Genomic DNA, 20,667 nt, shown 5'->3' with positions numbered 1-20,667 from the left:
TTTTGTGCTCCTGAGATGCTGCTTGGCCTGCTGTGTTCATACAGCTCCACACTTGGTTATCTTACGTTCAGAAAGCACAGGCATTGCTTGCAGATACAACCATTACCAACAGGTGGCGATAGACTCAACACCACAGCTAGGTAATAAGATCACCCAGACATTGAGAGACTAAAGGATGCAGACATAACTAAGATGGACTACATAAGAATGAAACCAGAAGGCTCAAACACCCCTGCCCCACACCCACCCGACTTCTATGGACTTCCTAAAGTACATAAACCAGACATCCCCCTCAGACCCAGGCGCAACTTCACACAAACTGGCCAAGGACCTATAACAGAGATTGAAATAGCTAGTCGACAGATCACCCCATTCCATCCAATCAACCCAAGATTTCCTCAATACCCTCAAGAACATAAAAGTCAGTGATGGCGAGATTATGGTATCCTTTGACGTCACAGCTTTTTTCACATCAATCAACAACCCACTAGCCAAAGAAACAGTGGCCACATTACTAGAGGAAGCAGCAACGCAGACCAGTAGCTCAATCAACATTGACAACATACCTAAACTACTAGATCTCTGCCTTAACACACACTTCGTCTTTAATGGTCAAGTATACAAACAGATCAACGGTACACCAATGAGTTCACCCATCTTAGGACTCATTGCAGCAGTCATGCAAAGACTGGAACACAGCACCTTCCCCCATATTCAACCTAAATTGGGACCCAGTGCGTAGATGACACATTTGTCATTATTAAATGCAACAAATTAGAAGAGACCATATCACATCTCATCAACAGCATATTCACAGGGATTAAATTCACAAGGGAAGAAGAAAATAACAATCAACTTCTGTTTCTGGATGTTAAAGTTGAATGTATGACCAACGGGGAGTTCCAAACTCAGTATAAAACGCAACCCATACTGATCAGATTGTCAACGTCCACAGCAACCACCCCAATGTCCACAAACAAAGCTGCATTAGGCCGTTATTTGAATGAGCTAGGACACACTGCAATACCTTGGAACAACGCAGGAAAATGGAAGTGCACCTATACAAAATCCTCATTATAAATGGATATCCTGGGGATCCAGGTTCAAATCCCACTACAGCAGATGGTGGAATGTGAGTTCAACAAATATCTGGAATTAAGAGTCTAATGATGACCACAAATCTATTCTTCACTGTTGGGAAAAGTCCATCTGGTTAACTAATGTCCTAAATGTATGAAATTCAAAAAAAAACTCCATCATATCAAACTCCAACAGAAAAGTCAAAAAATAAAGAAACCAAGTGATCAGCCCGCCATGGCCATAGACGCTGGCATTAACAAATGCACATTCTGTCAAATAAATCTAGTACATAGCAACATGTAGGGAGTTTTAAACTGCAGTAGAAATATTCAAGGAAGCAGCTCACCACCTTCATAAGGGCAGTTAGAATGGTCAATGACTTCTGACCTTGACAGTGACTCCTTCCTCTCTGCATCCAACAGAGGGCGGCAGAGACATGTCACTAAGGAACATTGTGGGAGAAATTGGCTCAGTCACCACTGAAAACAACAAATGTTGGAGATCATAACGGGTCAGGCAGCATCCATGGAGAGACAGAAAGCTGATGTTCTGAGTCTAGATGACTCTTCAGAACTGAAGTGAAATGGGGAGGGGTAGCATTTATGCTACCGTTGGAATGGATATGGTGGGATGTAGGATGCTAGGGGAGAAAAGGTGTGATATTTCAGGGTAAGTGATTGGAATTTGAGAATGGCAGAACAGTGATGTGTCTGTCAGACTGCAAAGCACAGACAGTCCCACTGGAGTGGGAGAAGGGGAGACAGGACATGGTGACAGAGAATGAAACAAGTAAAGCTAAAAGGGAAGGAGTGGCAGTTCACTCATATCTGAAGGTGTTGAACTCGATATTAGTTCCAGAAGGCTGTAAAGTACCTACTCTGAAGATGAGATGTTGTTCCTCCTGTTCGTGCTGTGATTCCCCGGAGCACTTCAGAAGACTGACAACTGGGCACGCGAGCAAGACGCTGTGTTAAGATGACCGGCTATGGAAAGATTGGGGTCATGCTTGAACACAGACTGAAGGTGTTCTGCAAAGCAGTCACCTGGTCTGGGTTTGGTTTCTCCAAAGTACAGTAGGCCACTTTGGGAGCTGCAAATACAATACACAAGAATGGAGGAGATTCAGGTGGAACACTACTTCACCTGGAAAGACTGTTTAGGCCGTTGGATGGTGAGCAGGGAGGAGTTGAACAGGCAAGTGTTGTACATGTGTTAGTGATCAATGAATGGATTAGGGTGTCCCAGGAACAATCCCTGTGAAATGCAGATGGGCAGTGAGGGGAAGATCTATTTGGTGGTGGTGTTCTGCTGGAGTTGTATGAAATGGTGAAGAATTATCCTTTGAATTTGGATGCTGGTGGGATGAAAAGTGTGGGCGACAGAGACCGAGCACACTGTTGTGAGTGACAGGAAGGGCAAGGGCATTAGCATGAGTTCAGCTACCACAACTGAACAGCAGATTGTGGAAGAACCCCACCATGATTAAACTGGAGGAAGAGCAATCAACAGAGAGCACAGAGAGATGGTATTGAGGACCATTCTTGGAGAAGTTGGCTCATTCACCACAACTGAACATTGGACTGTGGAAGAACCCAGAGTCAAGGAACAGCAAGCCCCAAACAATACATGATTGCACTATTTCCATCTTTTAGTTGAGATTCTCTATGGTGTGGAAACAGGCCCTTTGGGCCCAACAAGTCCACACTGCCCTTTGGAACATCCCACCCAAACCCATCCCCCTATAACCCACACACCCCTGAAGACTACAGGCAATTTAGCATGGCCAATCCACCTCGCCTGCACATCTTTGGACTGTGGGAGGAAACCGGAGCACCCAGAGGAAACCCATGGAAACACGGGGAGAATGTGCAAACTCTGCACAGACAGTTGCCCGAGGCTGGAATCGAACCTGGGTCTCTGGTGCTGTGAGGCTGCAGTGCTAACCACTGAGCCACCTTCCTTCCTTGTCTAACAAAAAAAGGGAGAGAGGTCTTCCAGGGACTTACCCTGGAGCCAGCAGCAGACAGATGGTGGAGAATTGAGAACCGGGAAGGACGAAAAAGCTTCTGATGAGAGGGAGGACGAGATCTTAGAGTGACGTCACAGCCAAGCTGGTAAGCAGCTGTTTGATGGTTGAGTATAACTTTTTTTATTTTTTTTCATCCATTGAAATAACCAGTTGAAATTACTATACTTACTAACTGTTAATGAGAATGAGATTTAGGTTTTTTTAGTGGATAATTAAAGGGATGCCTGGCCAGCTCCTTCAAGTGGTATCCCCCACCTGTAATTTGCGAGATCTTGAATGCTGACAGCATCGATGAGCAACATGTGTGCAGGAGATGCCATCAGTACCTCCAACATAAGCACTAGGTTATGGAATTTGAGTGGGATCTGAAGACTCTGGGGAACGTCCAGGCGAATGACAGTCATGTGGATAACGCATACAAGACGGTGGTCACCCCACAGTGTAAAAGAGTGCACAAGGATAGGGAATGATGGCCATTGCATGCTAGCACAAGGCAGGTAGTATAGGAATTCCCCAAGGCTTTAACAATAGCCAACCAGTACTCTGGGAATGTCTCAGGGCATTGCAGCACTGGGTTGCTCAGTGACCCAGGGAAGAGAGAAAAACGCAGCCAGGACTGTACTAATAGTAGACCCAATTGTTAGGGGAATGGAGAGGCACTTCTGCAGCTGCTGTAGTGACAACAGGATGGTGTGATGCCTCCCTGGTGCAAGGGTCCTGCAGGTTACTGTACGGCTACAGGGCAGTTTGGTTTGGAGAAGGGAACCAGCCAGTGTTGAGGTACATGTTGGTACCAGCGGCATAGGTAAGAAGAGGGATGAGGTCCTGAAGGCTGAGTTCAGGGAGTTAGGAGCCAGATTGAAAGCCAGGACCTCAAAGGTAATAATCTGTGTCATGTGCTAGTGAGGCTAGGAGATGGTGGGTTAGGCAGTTTTAATATGTCAATGGAGGATTGGTACAGGAGGGAGAGCTTTAGATTTCTGAAAGAATGAGACTGTTTCTGGGGAAGGTGGGGCCTGTTTAAGAGGGATGGACTTCACCCAGACTGTGACGGTACCAATATTCTCGCAGCTGAGGTTGTTGATTTGCTGAACTTGTTCGAACTGGCTTGTTCTCGTTCAGATGTTTCGTCACCATGCTAGGTGACATTGTCAGTGGAGCCTCCAGTAAAGCGACGTTATCCTACTCCACTTGGAATTTATACTGTCTGGTCTGTTATGGTGAGTACTGTCATTTCCGGCTTTGATCTGTGTAGGTTTGTATATGGGGTCCAAATCTATATGTTTGTTGATTGCATTTCTGGTGGAGAACCATGACTCTGGGAATTCCCATGCATGTCTATGTTTGGCTTAGACTACTGTGGTTGTCCCAGGTAAACTGATCGCTTTCATTGTCTGGGTGTACCGATATTAAGGAGAGTTCATCATGGTGTTTTGCTGCTAGCTGATGTTCATGTATTCTGATGGCTAGTTTCCTTCCTGTCTGTCGGATGTAATGTTTGTGGTAGTCAATGCATGGTGTTTTGTAAACCACGTTGGCTCTGCATGATGTGGGAATGGGGTCTTTAACCCTTGTAAGTGTTTGTTGGAGAGTGGCTGTGGGCTTGTGGGCCACCATGATTCCAAGTGGTCTTAGAAATCTAGCTGTCAGTTCCGCTATGTTGCTGATGCATGGCATTGTGGCCAGTGCATTAGGGCGTACTGTGTCGTCCTCCTGCTGCCTGTTTAGTAGGCGTCTGTGGATGAAGTTGTGGGAATATCCATGAGGAAGGTGTCACTGTTAAGGTCAGAAGTCATTGACCATTCTAAGTACCCTTATGAAGGTGGTGAGCTGCCTTCTTGAAAATTTCTACTGAAGTTTAAAACTCCCTACATGTTGCTATGGACCAGATTTATTTGACAGAATGTGCATTTATTAATGCCAGCGTCTAGGTCAATGGCAGGCTGATCACCTGGTTTTGTTATTTTTTTACTTTTTTGTTGGTGTTTGATATGATAGAGTTTTTTTTTGAATTTCATGCATTTAGGGCATTAGTGAACCAGATGGGCTTTTCCCAACAGTCAACAATGGATTTGTGGTCATTGTTAGACTCTTAATTCCAGATATTTGTTGAATTCAAATTCCACCATCTGCTTTGGCGGGATTTGAACCCGGATCCCCAGGATATTTTTAATCCAGAGATCTAGACAATCTAACAATAATACCAACAGGCCATTGACTCCCCTGTAGTGGCTTGCTGCACCCAAATCGGGGTCAACCTGTGGGTCTGGAGTCACACATAGACCAGACAACAGTAAAGGACAGCAGATTTCATTTTCTGAAAGGGCATTAATTCATGAACCAGAGTTAGTTTTGCCCAAAATAAAACAGTTGCACAAATACTAATACTCACCTTTCAGGATAGATTCACCTAACTGACTGAATTGAACTTCCCCAACATGGTGGGATTAAATTTCTGCCCTTGGATCAGATCATAATTAGCAGCCCTTCGCAGATGAGATGACTCTCTTCCATATCAGGGTGAATCTGTAGGTGGCTGAACAGATTGATGCAGATACCCGTAAGCTCTGTTACACTTAGGGCAGATGGTGGTCTTGGGAAGGGGTGGGTGGGCATTGGTGTGGCAGGGACCTCCTTTAGTTGTTTTTGCCTGAATTCCACTTTTTTCCCAACGGAAGTCTCAACTTGTTTGATGCCTTTCCAAATGCTCCTCCTCCACTTTGGTTGGTCTTGGGCCAGTGACTCCAGGTTTGTGTGGGAATGCCATACTTTGCCAGTGAGGTCTTGACATGCTTCCTCTGTTCACCTGGGGCTCATCTGCTGTATTGAAGCTGGTAGTACAGCACCAGCTTGGGGATTATTGTGGCTTTTAAGCGGACGACGTGCAATATTCCTGCAGCAGTCACAGTAAAGATCACATCTGTTGCCCCCACCATGGCCAAAAGCCACACTGCAATTCTAGGAGGTGTCCTCAGGCACAGGGAAGAAATGATTGAGGAGGTCCTTGGCAATGAATTTTCCAACCGTTGACAACAGGGAGACTCTCCTGTAGTTACCACAGTCAGACATGTTTCGTTTTTTGAAAATGCTCACAACTGTGGCAACTTGGAGCTCTCCTGAATGGTCTCTTTTCCTCCCCATACAACAGCATCACTGCAACAGCCTCAGTACTCAACACCAACAACTGCCAATTTTCAGATGCCATCCTATAACTCATCCGCTTCATCCTTGATCTCAACATCTTGACCTTTGACAACCAACTCTTCATCGAGAACACGGAACAACCATAGGGACAAAGTTTGTGCCCCAATATGCCAACATTATCATGCACAAGTTTGAGCAAGATTTTTTCCCTGCACACGACCTCCAACCAACACCATACCTCAGATACATCGATGACATATTCTTCCTTTGGATTCATGGTGAGGAATCACTGGAATGATGCAGAAAGGTATCAACAAGTTTCATCCCACCATCAGACTTACCATTGTCTACCCTTAAAAATCAGTCTCATTCTTGGACACACACATTTCTATCAAGGACAGACACCTCAGTACCTCACTCTACCACAAACCCATGGATAACCTCATGATGCTGCATTTTCCTAGCTTCCACTCTAAACATGGTAAAGAAGCCACCCACTATGGACTAGCTCTGTGTATACACAGGGTCTGCTCAGACAAGGAGGAATACGACAGACACCTAAAGATGCTGAAAGATGCCCTCCTAAAAACAGGATATGATGCTCAATGCATTGATCGGCAGTTCCAATATGCTACAATGAAAAACCGCAAAGACCCCCTCAGAAGACAGACACTGGATGCAAATGATAGAGTACCCTTTGTCATCCAGTACTTCCCCAGTGTAGAAACTATACCATGTTCTTCTCAGCCTTCAACATGTCATCAATGGCAACGAACATCTAACCAAGATCATCCCTAGGCCTCCATTTCTCGCCTTCAAACAACCACCAAACCTTAAACAGGCCATCATTTGCAGCAAACTACCCAGCCTTCAGGACAACATTGACTATAATGCCACATAATGATTCATTTTGGAAGGACAAACTTGAAAGCAGAATTTGGGTTAACGGAAAGATTGTTGGCAGTGTGGAGGAACAGAGGGATCTTAGGGTTCATGTTCACAGTTCCCTGAAAGCTGTCACCCAGGTGGATAGAGCTGCTAAGAAGGCGTATGGTGTGTTAGCTTTCATTAATAGAGGGATCGAGTTAAAGAGCCGTGGACTTACGCTCCAGTTATACAAAAGCCTGGTTCGGCCACATCTGCTCTACACCTTGTTATGTGGAGTATTGTGTCCAGTTCTCGTCGTCTCATTACAGAAAAGACATGGAGGCATTGGAAAAGGTGCAGAGGAGATTTACCAGCATGTTGCCTGGAACGGAGGGAAGGTCTTACGAGGAAAGGCTGAGAGAGCTAGGGCTTTTCTCTTTAGAACGACAAAGGATGAGAGGCGACTTGATAGAGGTGTACAAAATGATCAGAGGTATAGATAGAGTGGACAGTCTGAGACTTTTCCTAGGGTGGAGATAGCTATTCTGAGGGAATATAGTTTTAAAGTGACTGGAGGTAGATAAGGGGAGTTGTCAGAGGTAGGTTGTTTACTCAGACAGCGGTAGGGGCGTGGAATGCATTGCCGGAGAGAGTAGTGGAGTCAGCCTCATTAGGGGCATTTAAGCAGCTATTAAATAGGCATATGGATGATAGTATAAGGTAGGGGAGGAGGTTAGATAGACTTTAGGATTAGGGTAAAAGTTCAGCACAACATCGTGGGCCAAAGGGCCTGTAGTGTGCTGTACTGTTCTATGTTCTATTACAACCCTGTTATGGCAACCTCTGCAAGACATACCAGATCAATGATATGGTCACTACCATCACACATGGGAAAACCACCCACGATGTATATGGCAGATACACATGTGACTTGGCCAATGTTGTCTATCTCATACACTGCATACAAAGATTCAACGAGACATGGTATATTGGCAAGACCGTGCAGATGCTACGACAACAAATGAATGGACATCGTGCAACAGTCGCCATTTAGGAATGTTTCCTCCCAGTCAGGGAACACTTCCACGGTCAAGAACATTCAGCCTCAGATTTTCGAGTAAGCATGCTCCAAGATGACCTTCACGATACACAATAACACAGAATCACCGAGCAGAAACTGACAGCCAAATTCTGCATCCATAAATATGGCATCAACCGTGATCTTGGGTTCATGTCATGTTGCCTGTGACCCCACCATAGTGTTCTATACCTGTAAAATCTTCCTTTCTGTCCTGTTTTGACACCATCACCTTGATAACTTGTTATGATCTCTGTACCTTAATTAGTTTGTACAGTTTTGGTTTACTTGTTACTTTGATTAGACTTTCGGCATGTGACTCCTTTACCTATCATATTATTCCACCCATTAGGTTTGTTTCCAGCACCAACTTTTTTTCAATTTTTGTAACTATCTTTATGCCTCAATTAATCAGATTATAGGTCATCCTTTCACTTGCTATCAAAGCTTCTGACACTTCCGATCACCTGCAGAGACTTACTTTTCAGTATGTCGATACTGCATTCACACCATGCGCAGTTTGATCTCTCTGCCTCTCTTCACTTTCTCTCAAAGGGGCAATGCTCCCAAAGCTTGTGATTTCAAATAAACCTGTTGGACTATAACAAAAAGTGTGGAGCTGTATGAACACAGCAGGCCAAGCAGTATCTTAGGAGCACAAAAGCTGACGTTTCGGGCCTAGACCCTTCATCAGAAACTTTCTGATGAAGGGTCTAGGCCCGAAACGTCAGCTTTTGCGCTCCTAAGATGCCGCTTGGCCTGCTGTGCTCATCCAGCTCCACACATTGTTATCTTGGATTCTCCAGCAGTTCCCATTATCGCTGTTGGACTATAACCTGGTATCATGTGACTTCTAGCCTTGTCTACCCCAGTCCATCACCAATGACAGACAATCTGTCCACTATCCCTTGACCTGGATGTGAGATTGCTCGCTGAGCTGGAAGGTTAGTTTTCAGAAGTTTCGTCACCATGTCATTTCCTGCCATCACCAACCCAAGGGAACCTAAACAGATAAATAGAAAGTGGGACATAACACCAGCGCTTCATCGGAGGCTCATTGATGATGTTACCTAGAATAGTGACGAAACGTCTGAAAACTAACCTTCCAGCTCAGCGAGCAATCTCACATCCAGAACCTCAACCTGAGCTACAAATCTTCTCAAAACTCGCTAACTATCCCTTGACATTCAAAGGTGTCACCATCACTGAATCCCCCACTATTAACATCCTGGGTGTGTTATCATTGACCAGAAACTCAACCAGACTCTTCACATTAACAGAGTGGCTACAAGATCAGGACAGAAGCTAGGAACACTGCGGCGAGTAACTCACCTCCTGACTCCTCAAAGCCTATCCGCTACTTCGAGGCACAAGTCAGGGTGTGATGGGAATGCGCCTCACTTGCCTGGATGAGTGCAGCCCCAACAACACTCAAGAAGCTTGACACCATCCAGGACAAAGCAGTCCACTACATCCACAAGTATCCACTCCCTCCACCACTGTCACTGAGTAGCAGCAATATATACTGTCAACTAGATGCACTGCAGAAATTCACCAAAGATCCTCAGACAGCACCTTCCAAACCCATGACCACTTCTACTTAGAAGGACAAAGGCAGCAGATATATGGGAATTGCACCACCAAGTTTCCCTCCAAGTCATCCACCATCCTGACTTGGAAATATATCACAGTTCCTTCACTGTTGCTGGGTCAAAAATCATGGGATTCCCTCCCTAATAGCATTGTGGGCCAACCCACAGCAGAAGGACTACAGTGGTTCAAGAAGGCAGCTCACCACCTACTTCTCAAGGGCAACTAGGGATGGGCAAGAAATGCTGGCCAACCAGCAACTCCCACATCCCAGAAAAGAATAGAAATGTAATAGCTTATATGTTACTGCTCCCAGAATTCCTGGAAATCAGTTCCAACGCTGAAAATTCTTCAAAAAAAAAGACCAGCTCTTATAGTCACAATTTTTTTCCTGTCTTGCATTACCCAGAATCATTTTTCTTAAACCTTTGCTGAGTCACTTCATCCTTAGCCAGCATGGGGATGGGGGCGTTGGTTTGGTCCATTAGTGGTCTTGACAGCACGGAAGAAACCCTAAACATCATGCCTGTCGTCCACTGGTTGGGCCTTCAGTGCTTTCTCTACCCACCACCTGTTCTGTATGTTGCAAGTTAATGGTTGGACCTCAGCCTTCAGTTGCCTTGTTGGCCTGTCTTTTCTCTTGAGTACTGTTGTTTTAAACTCAGAAACGCTTCCAGCTAAATAGTCCTGGATCTACTGTTCACTCCCATCAAACTTTCTGGCTGAATGTCCAACAGAGATTTTGCTGGCATCGATGAATGCGGCCTGAAGGGCAGACCAGCTATTCCACTTCGTAATCGTGTACTGTGTTTAAGAGGTTTGGGAAGCTGGGTAGCCACATAAACAGTTTCATTTGGTAGGACCCTGACTCCTCCAACCAGTTGCAAATCTCTAGTCCGCTCCAATTTGAAGACCAGTTCAGTCCTGCCTTGAAATTGGGTTTGGCGGTTGTCATGGCGACGTGCCGGCAGCGCGCATGCTCAGTGCGGGGCAGGCCGGTAGGGAAAGGATGACAAGATGGCGACCGCGATGTACCTGGAGCACTACCTGGACAGTGAGTACTGGGGCGGCCAGCGGAGTAGGACTCCCCCCACCCCCACCAGTTGCTGTTCTTCCCGAGGAGGGGGCCGCTTCGCCCGGGGAAGGGCGGAGAGAGAGTACAGCCCCGGGCCTGTATTCTCGGCGCCTAGGGGCCCAGCTCCTCTTGAGGTGGTTGTGAGAGCCTGCGAAGCCCGGGCTGGGAGTAGCCAGCATGGGGCCTAAGGCTGGTTTCCTGTGAGTTTGTGACGGCGTACTCCCTCACCACGCACGCGCGCCGGATTCGTGATTTTCCCGCCTCCGTTTCCTTGCAAATATGTAAACAAGTGCGAGTGTGCTACAGAGATTGCAAGAACTGCAGATGTTGGAGCCAGAGATAACACATTGTGGAGCTGGAGGCAGTATCAGAGGAACAGGAAAGTTTACGTTTCGGGTCAGGGCCCTCCTTCAGAAAAGGGGAAGGGGGAAAGGAGCTCAGAAGTAAATAGAGTAGGGTTGGGGCTAGTGAAGATAGGTGGGATGGTGATAAGGATCTGATGTACAGTGTGGGGCAATGGGCAGGGATCTGATATATGGCATGGGGCAATGGAGTGGTGCAGTTTGGAGGCAATTGGTAGTTATCTGATAACCCACACCCACATGAGGTATGTGACAGTGTGAGGTAAGAGCTGTTGCACTATAAAGGCATGGATAAGAGACAGTGATCTCAACAGGGTGAAGGTGGCTTAGCTGATTGGCCATGCCTACTTTGACTGGGGAAATGAAACTGAACCTGTTGAAGTGTATAAAAGGCAGCAGGGGTGTTTAAATGAAAGCAGAAGTTGCTGAAAAAGCTCAGCAGGCTCTGGCAGTATCTGTGAAGAAAAAAATCGGAGTTAATGTTTTGACTCCAGTGACTTTTCTTTAGAATGGATGCTAGCTGAGAAAATGTTGGCTTATGTGCAGAAAATAGGGAGGGATGGGGTAGGGAGTAAACAATAGGAGTTTTTTTCTCTCTATTCATTAACGGGATGAGGATGTTGCTGGCTAGGCAGCATTTATTGTCCATCACTAACTGCCCAGAGGGCAGTTCAGAGTCAACCAGATTGCTGTGGATCTGGAATCACACATAGGCCAGACCAGGTAAGGACGGCAGTTTCCTTCCCTAAAGGACATTAGTGAACCAGGTGTGTTTTTCTGACAATTGTCGGCGGATTCGTGGTCATTGTCAAATTCTTAATTCCAGATATTTTATTGAATTCAAATTCCACCATTGAATCTGGGACCTAGAATATTGTCAGGGTCTCTGGATTAACAATCCAGCAGTAATACCACTAGGCCGTTGCCTCCCTTTGATGGAGCCCGAAGACAGACAGAGAGAGAGAGAGAGAGAGAAGAGCAGTTGGACAGACAAAGGAGTTGATAATGACCTGGCTAGGAGGGTGAATAGTTGTTAATGGGGACTTAGTAATTAACAATAGGTAGTGTGTAATGGCAGGTTATGTGAAAACAAGGTCTGGTGTGTGGGGTAGGGGGCTAGGACATGAGAGAGTTAGGCCCTCTAAAATTATTGAACTCTATACAGGGTTTAGAGGGCTGCAAGGTCCCCAAATGGAAAATGAGGTGTTGAGCATCGCTGGAACACTGCAGCAAGCCAGAGACAGATGTTGGCTAGTGAACAGGGTGGTATGTTGAGATGGCAGGTAACTGGAAGCTCATAGTCTTTCATGAGCAGAATGTAGATGTTCTGTGAAGCGGTCACCCAGTCTATGCTTTGTTTCCCCAGTGTAGAGGAGACCACGTTGTGAGCGGCAAATGCAGTAGGCTAGATTCTGGGAAGTGCACCTGGAAGGTTTGTTTGGGGCCTTGGATAGTGGGCAGGGAAGAGGTAAACGTGCAAGTGTTGCACCTGCACAGGTTGCAGAGGAAGGTGCTGTGGCGCTGTTGCAGGGTGGGGGGCGGTGGGTGTTGGGGGGGCAGACAAGGGATGTGAGCGAGGGGGATATCCATCTGGTGGTGGCAGAAATATTCTGTGATGATCTTCTAGATGTGGATGCTGGTGGGATGGCAGGTGAAAACGAGGAGAACTGTATCATGGCCGGGAAGAGAGGGGGTGAGGGTGAGTGTCTGAGATGTGATAGACCTGGTTGAGGGCCCTGTACAACGGTGCTGGCGAATCCTCAGTTGAGCAAGAAGGTGGACATTTTGGAGGCTCCCTTGTCAAAGTTGGCCTCATCTGAACATATGCAACGGAGGAACTGAGAGAATGGGATGGGAGTCTTGCCAGTAAATTCCTAGAAATGGAAACAGATGTCGAAGAGGGAAAGGGAGGAATCACAGACACACCAGGTGAAAGTGAGGACAGGGTCAGAATTGGAAGCGAAATCATGAACTTTTCCAATACTGGACGAGAGAGTGAAGCAACAATGATGATATCATCAATGTATCAGGGAAGAAGCTGTGGGTGAGGGCCAGGATAGTAATGGACAATGAAATGTTCCACGTGTGCCATGAAGAGACTAGCATAACTGGGGCCCATGTGGATACCCATGGCCACCCCTCTGACCTGAAGAAAATGAGAGGAGTTGAAAGAGAAGTTGTTGAAGGTGAGGATGAACTCAGTCAAGCGGTGGAGGGTTGTGGTGGGTGGGGACAGTTAAAGTCTGTAAGAAGCAAGGAGCCCTAAGACCCTCCTGGTAGGGGAATGGACATGTAAAGGGATTGCATGTCCATGGTGAAGAGGAGGCAACTGGAGCCTGCACACTGGAAATTTTGAAACCTGCATAAAGCATCAGAAATCATGGATGTACTTGGGCAGGGATTGGACTGGGGATAGAAGACTGAGTCAAGGTAGGAAGAGAGGAGTTCTGTGGGGCAGGAGCAGGCTGAAACAATGATTCTGCCTGGACACTCCTGAATGTGGATTTATGGAAGGAGCTGTACGGAACTGGGGGACTATCAGCTTGGAGCCTGTCCAGGGGAGGTCACAAGATGAAGTGAGATCAGTGACTGTACTTGATACAATGGCCTGATGTATCATGGTGGGATCATGGTCTTGGAGAATATAAGAAGTATCTACAGGCTGGTGCTGAGCCTCTGCAATGTAGAGGTGAGTATGCCAGACTACCACAGCACCACCATTCTCAGCAGGCTTAATAACAAAGCCAGGGTTGGATCTAAGCGCACAGAGTGCGGTTGGTTTTATTAGTGTTTAAATGTGAGGGAGGAGAGGAAATGTAATTGAGAGTCTTTTAGGTCAAATTGGGAAATACTAGCAGAGGCAAATAAAGACACATCTGGAGGAATGGTTGTTTGAAATCAGGTTACGGGAATATTAATTGATATCTAATTTGCTAATTTTGGTAAGTTTTGATTCCTTTCCTCTTTACAATAAAAGTGCGTTCATATGTTTTCTGTTCTAGTCCTGTTATTGTCGTTGACATATTGCATCCAGCTGACTGGCTAAAAACATGAGGGGGAAAAAAACTATAATCTTGCATTTCATGCAACTTTCATGCTTCACGTTAACTGAACTACTTTGTTATGTACACAATTTGTATGCAGATGTAGCAGCCTGTTGCACATAGCAAGGTGTACAATGAAACTACAATTAAAACCTTTCTGAGGAAGGGTCTAGGCCCAAAATGTCACCTTTCCTGCTCCTCTGATGCTGCTTGGCCTGCTGTGTTCTTCCAGCTCTACACCTTGTTATCTCACATTCTCCAGCATCTGCAGTTCCTACTATCTCTATTTATATCTGTGTTGAATTTGCAGAAGAATGGTTCATTTCAAAACGTACCAATTTCCTTCAATAACTGTTAAGAATCTGAATGTGAAAGTAAAAATTCAAGCTACTTCTGTGCTCCGACAGGCATTGAAAATCTTCCCTGTGAACTTCAGCGAATCTTCCATCTGATGCGGGACCTAGACCAGAGAACAGAAGGTACATATAGCGCAACTAGGGAATATGTGACAAGCCTCTAGTCTTGGAAATTTGTGATGGAATGATGCTGTGCAACAGTGGATCACGCTGAAGTGTATTTGGCATCCAGTGTGATTCTGTGTCTGTAATTTTTGACTGCACCTTGCAATAGGTGTTTGGTCTCTAAATATGTGCCATTTAATTTTCCAGAAAAATGACGTAGTTCTGGAAAGTATTTTCCAATATTCTTTTTAATTAAAGCTATGACTTATAGATCTGTTTTACAGCTTGAGAGGAAGAAATGTAAACAATGAATGTTCAGAATTTTTGCAACAGATATGTTGTTGTCATTGTGAATCAGCTCTGTTATTCCTTTGTTGCAAACAAAAGTAATCCCATTTCCCTTCCTGCTTTCTCCTTGGCCTCTTTCATACTCCACTTTTGTTCAGTAACTGGGTAGAAATATTTTTGAGCGTGTTGTGTAGTCTGATTATGTGATTGTTAAACTTGTATTTTCAACACCACCTTCCTGGCCAAAGCAAATAAAATCATCATCATGCTCAATTATTTACAAGTCACCCAATAAGATCTGACCATGGTCTTGCAAAAGTTTAATCTGTCTCCTACTTTTGTGTTCTGTTCCACTCTTGTACAATATTAAGAGTTGTAAATGCCTTTTTATCACTTCTACTGTATTGCCACCTTTAATGATGTCTATATCTGCAGACTATATCTTTTTAAACATTTGTTCATGGGATGTGAGTATAATTATTCTTGCCAACAACATTCTGAATTTTTAAAAAATTCAAAATGATGGCGAGCAGCCTTTTTAAACTGTTGCAGTCCAAGTGACGTAAATAGACCAACAATCTTGTCAGAAAGGGGTTTCAGGATTTCAACCCAGTGACAGTGAAGGAAGGATGCTGTGTGTTTTGTAGGGGAATGTGCAGGTGGTGATGTTCGATGCATCTGTTGCACTTGTTTTTCGAGGTAGTAGAAGTTGTAGGTTTAGCAGATGCTGTCACAGAAGTCTTGGTGAGTTGTTGTGGTACATTGTGCACCTGGTATACACTGCTGTCTCTACGCTACTAAATGAAAAGTGGAATATTTTAAGTTGGTGGTGTCTGATTTTAAGTAATGTTTTAAGTTATTAGATGGAGTGCTTATTCAAGAGTGCTGATATGTTCTAGATGGCGTTGAGATTGTTGAAGTTGTATTCATCAAAACAGATGGATCCATCACACTCCTGATATGTTCCTTGTAGATGATAAACAGGCATTGGGGAGTTAGGAAGTGTGTTACTAAAGTAAATTTTCTGGCTGCTTTCACTGTTGTAAAAATGGTATATTTTGCAATTTATAGTTTCATTAATTTTTCTATTGATTCTCCTGGAGTGAATGTCTGGACATTGGCAAGTATGTATCCCTTGATGTTTTAGGAACCTGTGCCTCTTTGGAGTTATAGCCTGCCAAGTTGCATGTCTCAGGTTATTAATGAAGGGTCCAAGAACAAGGATTAAATCAAAGTTCAGGTGTCCCTAGTAGACACAAGTTTCTGACTTTGTCACGATGCCTCACTGCACCAGGGCCCCTGGTGTGATTCCACCCTTGCGCAACTGTCTGTGTGAAGTTTGGATATTCTCTTCGTGTCTGTGTGTGTTTCTCCAGGTGTTCTGGTTTCTTCCTACAGACCAAAAATGTGCAGGTTAGGTGGATTGGCCATATTAAATCACCCTGTAGTGTCCAGGGATGTGCAGGTTTGATGGATTAAGTCATGGGAAGTGCAGGGTTTCAGGGATGGGGTTAGGGGAATGGGTCTGGGTGGGATGCCCTTCTGAGAGGTATTGTAGGCTAGATGGGCCAAATGACTTACACACTGGGGATTTTATGATTCTATGACCTTACTGTTTTTGAAAAAAAAAATCCATTATAATTTATTGAAAGCTCAGGGTGGATGTATCTAATTTTCCTTAGTTGCAGCAAGTAAGATTTGGAACTAAAACAGAAATTGCAAGAGAAACATAGTAGTTCTGGCAACAGCTGTGAAGAGAAAACAGTTGATGTTTCAAGTTCAGTGATCCTTCTTCAAACCTGCCAGACCTGTTGAATTTCTCTGGCAGTTTCTGTTTGTTTCAGATCTTCAGTGTACACAGTTTTTTGTTTTATTTTAGAATTTGGAAGTACCTAAGTTGCAAATATTCATTCCTGAAACAGGAGAATAATTGTTACATCTTGTTTTCTGATGGGCAACAGTATGAATTTGAGATTATTAGTGGAAGTAGGGGGAGATATATGGTGTGTAGGGAGGGAGTAAATTGTATAAAGTATCTGGATGCTGTTTCTATTTTGGTGTTAATCTAATTACTTTGCTTTCTATTTGCAGATAAAAAAGTAGAGATTGACAAATTGGCAACTGAATATATCTCCAACGTGAAGGACCTATCTCCGGATCAACGTGTTGATCAATTGAAGAAGATTCAACTCGCGTATAATAAATGCAGGGAATACAGCGATGACAAAGTGCAGTTAGCAATGGAGACGTACGAAATGGTTGGTGTCATTTTGCAACATGGATTTATGAAAGGAAATCACAGCCCAATCAAAGGCAAAGGCAGTCAGTTCAGGCAACAGTTTGGGATGGGCAGCAGGACCAAATAACTGAATTATTTTTGGGATTGAAATGCTGTTTTTCACAAAGTGTTATTGGGTGTCTTGTACAAAAATGGCTCTGATTGTCAATAGTGTTTTTTTTAAATCACTGCACATTGTTTTACAATATTCCAAGTAATGCTTCTAAAACTAGGTCTATTTTCCTGACCCTGTGCAGAAATTACAATAAGCTGCTTTTAAAATCAGTTTAATCAACTTATTGAATAGTTTGAGATATCTTAATGTTTTGTACCAACTTACTGAATAGTAAGTTGGTACAAAACATTAAGATATCTCAAACTGATGCTGCCGTATGGTCTAGTATGAGATTAGTAACCCAAGAAGATGGAATAATTAAGGTGGGAGAAAATTGGGAGTATTTCAGATTGTGTGTAAGGACATAGATGTGTTTGTACGTAATTTTCCTGACCAGATATTTCATTTCTTCATCTTTTTATATTTACTTTGTGGTGTTCTCCCAAGGGACAGAGGTGACTTAATATGACAATAAAAATGATGCTTATTATGTTCTACGTATTGAAATGGTGATATCATTCCAAACTGAAGTTTTACCAAAGCTGCTAAAGGAGCATTTAAGGTGGACCTGCATTGCTGTATGTTCGCTGCTCCCTAAAGTCCATTACTGATATTACCATTTAATGTTGTAGCATGCGGGGCGTTTAATTTTCATATGAGCCTGGTGTTTGAGTGTCACAGGCCCTCTGGACTGTGTCTTTTCATCGCCGCTCATCTCACAATGATGCATGTGAACATTTAAGTTATTGTCAGCTATATTAATTATTTGTTTGCTTATGGCAGGTTGATAAGCACATCAGGCGGCTGGATGCTGAACTTGCCAGGTTTGAAGCTGATTTGAAGGAAAAGTTGGAATCAAGTGACTATGACAGTTCAGCGGGGAGAGGCAATAAAAGTGAGTAATTATATTAAATACTTGGAGCACTAATTCATTCTGAAATGGAGAACCTAGATAGTCAGAAAATTACAAAGAAACGTTTGGTCATTTAGCCTCTCGGATCTGACCCACCATTCAATTCGATCACAGCTGATCAATTACCCCTTGTGGCTTTTTAAAACACTTGTTTAACAAACATGTATCAATCATTGTTTTGGGAGATTTTTTTTTCTTAAGTCTGGGTGTGCTAACAAACTGAGTGAAAAGATAACATTATCATTTTATTTTTGGGAGTGCAAGTTCCAGACAAATGTCAAAAGGAGAGATTTGTATTTTGTGTGACATCATCTCATAATCTTCCTTTTTACATTACACACCATTGAACAATGGTGATTAAGCTGGCTGAACTGCCAGACTTGAGCAATACCGAAGTTATCCATTCAGCATCTCTCCTCGTAGGAAAAACGTGCTGCAACCATTTGAATAAAAGTGATTTATTGTTGTGTTATTCAGCTAAATACTTCTGATTCAGATTTCCCCAGATACTTGGTCTTTTCTGCTTCTCTGTCTTGTTCACTAATGCCCAGTAACAGAACTGTAGTTTCGTATTGATTGATTAGATTAGATTCCCTACAGTGTGCAAACAAGCCCTTCAGCCCAACAAGTCCACACCGCCCCTTGAAGCATCCTAGATTAGCAGAAGTGGAAGTTTGGGTTCGGTTATTAACTAACATAGGATTAAATTGCCACAGATTGATTGATTTTTTTTTTGAGGTTGCAAAGTTGAAACAAAAGTCATAAATGTGAAATTGCCGGAGATTTCTGGCTTGTGCTGCTTGTATTTTCAGACACCAAACCATGTACAGAGAACAAAAGCAAAACAGTTGTTTGGTAATAGAGATGTTGTGCATTTTTGAAAAATGATAAACTTTGTTGAAGGTTTACATAATGCACACGTCAAAGCAACTTGCAAGAAATACCAATGTAAAGAAATAACAACATTTTATATTCTGTGAGAGGGAGATTTTTTTTTGGATGATTGACTCATTTAGAGCAATGCTGTGGAAAAATTGGAGTTGATCTGTTTGGATTAAAACTTAAATCTCGACAGTTATGTGTAGTCACTGTCTGTCTGTATTTCGTGCATCCTTAATAACAACACTATCAATCAAAGTCCGCTTATCAACCAATTAGAACTCTTATCGTACAATGTAAATGTTGTTTTCCTTTGTATATTGGTGTTTCTTCTGAATTGTCCTGATGAGTGCAAGACAAAAAAAAAAACTGCAGTAAAATGCCATTGTATTTGCAAAAGCGAAATATTCATCGGTGTTGAAAATCTTCAAATTCTGCAAGTCAGGCAGCATCTGCATGGAGAAAAACAGAGTTAAAGTTTGAGGTTGATCACTTCGCATCAGAACCTGAGTAAAGTTAGAAATGCAGTAGGTTTTAAGCAATTGAAAGGGACGATAGGAGATGGCAATGAAAAAAGAACTGAAAGAAACTTTGGAATAGACTGGAACACAAGAGTTTAAAAAGCAGAATGGTTAGTGATACAAGGCCACAGGTAATGCTGCCTGAAAACAAAGGGAGGGAAAATAGGACCATTGGAATTAACCATCAAAGATTTTTGAAAACACAAAACGTGGCCAGAGGTTGTGATCTGAAACTTAAATTCTGAAGTGTCTAGCTAACAAATGAGATGCTGATGCTCAAAGCTATGTTAAACTTCATTAGAACAGTGCTCTCAAAAGACAAAGGGATCAGCTTGGGAACAAGATGGGGAATTAAAACAGCTGGAAGCTTGGAACAGGATTAATCTTTCTGTTTGTTTGTGGGATATGGATGTCGCTGGTAGGTTAACATTTATTCACGAGCAAGAACAAAGTTGCTAGAAAAGCTCAGCAGGGCTGGCAGCATCTGGAGAAGAGAAAACAGTTAACGTCTTAGCTTTGGTGACCCTTCCTTGGAACTGATGGCTGGGAAAACGTCTATTTATATGCAGAAAATAGGGAGGTGGGTGGGGTAGGGAGTAAGTAATAGGATAGAGCCCAAAGAGAGAGAAAGACAGTTGGACAGACAGAGGAGTTGCTAACGATAAGGCTGGGAGGGCGAATAGTTGTTAATGGGGACTGTTAATGACTAACAATGGGGCATGTGGGGTGACAGACTATGTGATAACAAGGCCTGGTGTGTGGGGTGGGGGACTGGGACTGTGGGGAGTTTAGGCCCTAAAATTTTTGAAATCAATATTGAGTCTGGAGGGCTGTTGGGTCCCCAAGCGGAAATTGAGGTGTTATTCCTTCAGCTTGTGCTGGTCTTCACTGGAACACTATAGCAAGCCGGAGACAGAGATATTTCCCAGGGAGCAAGGTGGTG

The 20,667-nt window shown here is 43.7% G+C and overlaps 1 protein-coding gene and 1 long non-coding RNA gene across 2 annotated transcripts in view; one reads left to right on the top strand and one right to left on the bottom strand.

The window, feature by feature from the left end:
• Positions 1–10,743: 10,743 nt before the first annotated feature.
• Positions 10,744–20,667, top strand: part of ing5a (inhibitor of growth family, member 5a) — a 26,402-nt gene continuing 16,478 nt past the window's right edge. The window contains exons 1-4 of the mRNA XM_048541746.1: positions 10,744–10,842; positions 14,677–14,748; positions 17,110–17,276; positions 18,195–18,306. Coding sequence (XP_048397703.1) covers positions 10,806–10,842; positions 14,677–14,748; positions 17,110–17,276; positions 18,195–18,306 — 388 coding nt within the window. The 5' untranslated portion in view covers positions 10,744–10,805. The remainder of the gene's footprint in view (positions 10,843–14,676; positions 14,749–17,109; positions 17,277–18,194; positions 18,307–20,667) is intronic.
• LOC125457492 (uncharacterized) overlaps positions 18,768–20,667 on the bottom strand; it is a 20,986-nt gene continuing 19,086 nt past the window's right edge. The window contains exon 3 of the long non-coding RNA XR_007248646.2: positions 18,768–19,655. This is a non-coding gene — a long non-coding RNA (uncharacterized LOC125457492). The remainder of the gene's footprint in view (positions 19,656–20,667) is intronic.

The sequence above is a fragment of the Stegostoma tigrinum genome, chromosome 14 (genome assembly GCF_030684315.1).
Source record: "Stegostoma tigrinum isolate sSteTig4 chromosome 14, sSteTig4.hap1, whole genome shotgun sequence".
Lineage (NCBI taxonomy): Eukaryota > Metazoa > Chordata > Chondrichthyes > Orectolobiformes > Stegostomatidae > Stegostoma > Stegostoma tigrinum.
The sequence above is the reverse complement of the archived record's forward strand: the minus strand, read 5'-3'. Positions and strand labels throughout refer to the sequence as shown.